Below are 4,849 nucleotides of genomic sequence, written 5' to 3' on the forward strand. Positions count from 1 at the left end.
TATGTTGGCTCACTTTGTGGTGGAGAGAGTGGCGATGGAGGGTGGCAGAAGCCAGTTCTTCAATAACCACTAGAGAACGCTCTCATAAGCCGCTAATCGGCACTTTGTATTTTTCAATATAAGCGTTCGAAAGTAAAGTAATTGTCATGTAGCATTATTCAAGCATTTTATATATTAAATGTAGCAAATTAGTATTAAAATCCGTGCGTTGAAACGCATAAAACCGTGAAAAAGTTTAATGTCATTTACGTCAAAACATTGAAAAAAATTAGTACGTCGTAACAGCAAAAAGAAACTAAAACGTTACCAAATTAAACATCGAACCATTGATAAAAATAAGCACATTGTAAAGGCAAATTCGGATTTTGTAATATACAATACTTTAAAAGCGGTAAGAAGAAAACAAAAAAGTTTTAAAAAAAAATCAAAACCTTTAAACAACTTTGACAGCAAAGGCTTATAGCTTTGATGACTTTCACATTATAACACACAACTCTAATTTGAATAAAATTCATACCAAAACATAGATAAATAAGCCCGTCGCAACGACATGTTACAAATTCTTGTAAAATATAACAAATTTAAAGTTACAAGAGAAAACAAAGTCTCCAAATAAATATGAATACATGTCCGCAATAGACGATTGTACATCATGCTTCAAGAATCGTACAATTCAACTGTTTAATGATCAGTAGATTAACAAACAAAAGTTTCCTAATTGTTGTATATATAATGTGTACCCATAAATCTATAAAAAATTAATATCTGACTTATAAGTCATCGAGTCGAGTCGCGATGGGTCGGGCCAAATATTCTTGACATAAAGAGGCCTTGAAACACCAAGCTCTCTAAGTCGATCGACCATACCATAAAGAAACTCAAAGCTGAGTATGTGTTGTGCATTAAAATCATCTCTAACATGCGGATGAACCCTAAACCATTCCCCTAACATCTTATGAACATGAGCCCGAATCATCCTCCATGGAACCGGATACTTTTCACAAAGCTTCAAATACTCAACAACCAAGTCAGCTTGATCCAGTTGAGCATCTTGAACACCCTCTTCACCGTCAGATACCAAATCAGCAGTCCTAAATCCGCCAAACAAAGCTGGGTTTTCAAGCAGGGTCTCAGCTGAAAGCACCCCATCAGCACCCGTCTCTTCTAAGCAACGTTTCACATCATCCATGTGACGTATGTTTCCGTTTGCCAGAACTGGTATTCGAAGAGCGTTTTTAACTGCGCGTATTGCTTCCCAATTTGCCCTGATCTTTTTGCCATCTTTTTCATCGCGTGTGCGCCCGTGTACTGCAAGAAGTGCACATCCTGCATCTTCTAACATTTTTGCATAGTTTAATGTGTCTTGTAAATCTGGGAAGATTCGGATTTTGCAAGATACGGGAACATTTAGGTTTTGAGATAATTTTTCAACCAATGACTTCACCAGAGGCAGTTTATCCATTAAAAAAGCTCCATAGTTTCCTCGCTTGGCAATACGTTGTGGGCACCTGTTAATGGAAGATAAGCATACAACTATATAATATAAGTTATAACCAGAGGTGATTACAAATATACCTAACTGCCCCCAACCTTATAGCTTTGTTTAGTAAAATTAGCACAAAAAGTTGATTTAGTTTACATTTGAGAGTAAGAGACAATAAACTTTACAATAAAACACATAAGGCCACAAACTTTCAATCCCTTTTTATTTTGGTAACTTATAGTTCGACAGAAGTAACTAATAACTTGACCAAAGACACCTACTTTTTATGCAAATTCCCCTTGTTTATACTATAAACATGTATGTGTGGTACATCAAATCATGTACACTAGGTGTCTACTGTGACACGCATGGTAGGCCTGAATTTTATTCCCGTTGACACATATGTATTAGCTTTTGTCCTAGTCTTTAAGTATATAATCAAGTAGTGTAAAGTTTTCAGATTTCACAAAGTGAAGCTATGTATTGCCATAGTACCTTTGATTAACAAAACTTATATGTTTGGTTATGTACCTTCTTCAAACATCCACATGTGCAAACATTTCCTAATAAAGCATAACACAACTTCACGCATAAAATGGAGCTCTAACAAAATAGTCTTTGCTATTTTTAACCACTTCTAGTCCTATCTTCCTGAATCCTATTTCTGATTAGATCTCTAGTCATCATATTCGCAGGTAAGTTTGAGTGTAAATTTGCTAAACAAGTGCCCTAGGTTTGTGTCCGTTTGCGTATGTTCATACATGTTCGTTTGTCTTTCTTCAATTATTTTCATTCATGATCATTCATGTCCATGAACTGTCCGTTTAGATTTTAAATGAACAAACATAAACAAATATGAACATGTTCATTCTTTAAACAAAAACACTTGTCCGATTAAGTGTCCATGTCCGTTTAAAGTTAAATGAACGGACACGAGGATGGAACCTTAATGTTCATGATCGTTCGGTCCATTTACAATCCTAGCCCCCATTTAAGTTTGTATACAACTCAATACAATGCACAACAAGCTCAGTAAACAGCTTACCCCAAATTAATGTCAACGTAATCGCAATATGGTTCCACCCTGCGTGCGGCCTCCAGTAAAGTATCTGGATCATTGGCACAAAACTGAACAAACAACGGCCGATCTTCCTGTACAGATATCAAATTCAGCACACTACACAGAATCACATTTACAATCAAAACCGAAAAACGACGACGTTAGTTACCTTGCAAGTAGTAAATTCAGAAGCACGATACTTGTCATTCTCCGTAAATATACGAGAGTGAAGCATAGGCGTGTAAGCACCAGTCGCACCGTATTTACGGCAAAGTAATCTAAAAGGTAGCTCTGAATTATCCACCATTGGTGCCACAATTAGCTTGGGCTCACCGAGACTCTTCCAATGCGCCCATGCTCGTTCAATTCTGGCATCGGTGGTTAGGTGGGTGTTGGGAGTGAGTACCGGTGAGGTGGGTGCTGGAGGACAGGCGTGTGTGGTGGTTTCGGAACAGAGGTCTTCGGCGTTGTTGGTTTGAGTGATGGAATCAACGGCCATGATGACGGCGGCGGCGGTGGTTTGCTAGGGCTAGAGCTTCAGGGTTCTGCCTGGGAAAACGGTTGGACCGGGTTGTTGCGTGGAAATCTATCTTTTAAGCATGTTATGTTATCTAAATTATACTATAGCCAATTAAATAGTTTTTGAATGATTTATTTAGAATAAAGTTTAAATTTCTTTTTTAACATCTAACTATACAATTAATTAAAGCAATAAGCTTTAAGTCCATATACCTCCTTTCTATTGGTTGATTCTCATAGTTTTCATTTATATCAATGGCTTTTCTAATTTTCAAGTTAATAAAATAAATCAATAATATATTAAATTAAGATTCATCAATGCTATTAAATTATTATCTTTCCTCTTTCCTTTAATTTTTAACTTTTCATTTTGAATACTTAAATAATAAATAATAATGTAATAATGTAATATTTTAATATAACATTTAGTTAAAAGTGTAAATTTAGATTAATTAAATACGAAATAGTATTTAGCTATAGTTTGAATACGAAATATTTAAGTATTCAAAAATGAAAAAAGTCAAGACAATAATACGAAATATTATTTAGCTATGGTTTCAATACCAAATATTCAAAATTTCTTTTTGAAAATTTAATTATTTTTGGTTGATTTCATTCACCACCTTTGTTATTTTTTACTTGATTTCATTCACCGCCTATGTTAATTTTATAGATAATATATAATAAATAATTTAATTAATTATTTGTTATTTCATCAATAGAAGAGATTACGGATAATATATAGAGATACCGATATAAAATATTATAATTGTGTTAAAATATTATATTATTTAAATTTAAATAAAATAAATTAAATATGTCAAATTCGTAAGAAAATTAAGGAAATTAGAAAGGATGACCCATTTTATAAAGGTAAGGTTTAATTACGGATTTGTAATTTTTAAATTTGATATTCCCTTCTTCCTATTTGAATTAAGTTTTACTATAATATATAATAAATAATTTAATTAACTATTTGTTATTTCATCAACAGAAGAGATTACGGATAATATATATATATATAATATAGAGATACCAATATAAAATATTATAATTCTGTTAAAATATTATATTATTTAAATTAAATTTGTCAAATCTGTAAGGAAATTAAGGAAATTAGGAAAGGATGACCCATTTTATTAAGGAAATTACGGATTTATAAATTTTTAAATTTGATATTCTCTTCTTCCTATTTGAATTAATTATTGTCTAAATTATGGTCTAAATTTGAATGTAAATTTTATTTAATTAACAATCATTAAGTTTTACTATAATTACGTTAGTTGACCCATTTACCCACTGATTTCATTACAGTCATTTACTTTTAAGAATTAAAATACAAATCCATTGACCCTTTCACCCATTCACTTATTATTGTCAATATATTATAACAATTAGTAACTTTTTATTTTCACACCTTATATGAATTACAATACATACTATATAATTAGTAACTTACATTTTTACATTATGTAACATTGCATTTTATAGAATTACCATTACATAAAATTCAAAAATTTGTAAAAATAATATTTGTATTTCGAATCTAATTATGTAACATTGCATATTATTTGAAAATCCATTAATTACGATATCAATTCTATTCATTCTTACTATAATTTTGTTGAAAATTTTTGAAATTTCCTAAATTTATGTTTTCTAATTAAGAACATTTATACATTCCTTCTATATATTTCTCTACCCTAATTCATTTGGAACAAATATGTACATTTGATAGGCTAATTCTTACACCATCAAGATATCTTTAGCAAAAACAAGTTTCTTTA

The 4,849-nt window shown here is 31.5% G+C and overlaps 1 protein-coding gene across 1 annotated transcript; it reads right to left on the reverse strand.

The window, feature by feature from the left end:
• Window positions 1-563: 563 nt before the first annotated feature.
• LOC143580079 (uncharacterized) lies at window positions 564-3,070 on the reverse strand. The gene is made up of 3 exons (XM_077063210.1): window positions 2,713-3,070; window positions 2,529-2,635; window positions 564-1,508 (listed from the first exon to the last, which is right to left on the reverse strand). The coding sequence occupies exons 1-3, from the start codon at window positions 3,040-3,042 to the stop codon at window positions 749-751; spliced, it is 1,197 nt and encodes a 398-aa protein (XP_076919325.1). The 5' UTR covers window positions 3,043-3,070; the 3' UTR covers window positions 564-748.
• Window positions 3,071-4,849: the final 1,779 nt, after the last annotated feature.

The sequence above is a fragment of the Bidens hawaiensis genome, unplaced genomic scaffold (assembly GCF_021521415.1).
Source record: "Bidens hawaiensis isolate Kalapana, Puna unplaced genomic scaffold, B.hawaiensis_p1.1 tig00030218_1, whole genome shotgun sequence".
Classification (NCBI taxonomy): Eukaryota; Viridiplantae; Streptophyta; class Magnoliopsida; order Asterales; family Asteraceae; genus Bidens; species Bidens hawaiensis.

Bases quoted from the DNA above. Each gene is read 5' to 3' on its own strand.
- LOC143580079 (XM_077063210.1), bottom strand. From the start codon at position 3,042: ATGGCCGTTGATTCCATCACTCAAACCAACAACGCCGAAGACCTCTGT. The intron at 2,636-2,712 runs GTAACTAACGTC...ATATCTGTACAG, and splicing joins CTGAATTTACTACTTGCAAG to GAAGATCGGCCGTTGTTTGT. The intron at 1,509-2,528 runs GTAAGCTGTTTA...TTCCATTAACAG, and splicing joins TACGTTGACATTAATTTGGG to GTGCCCACAACGTATTGCCA.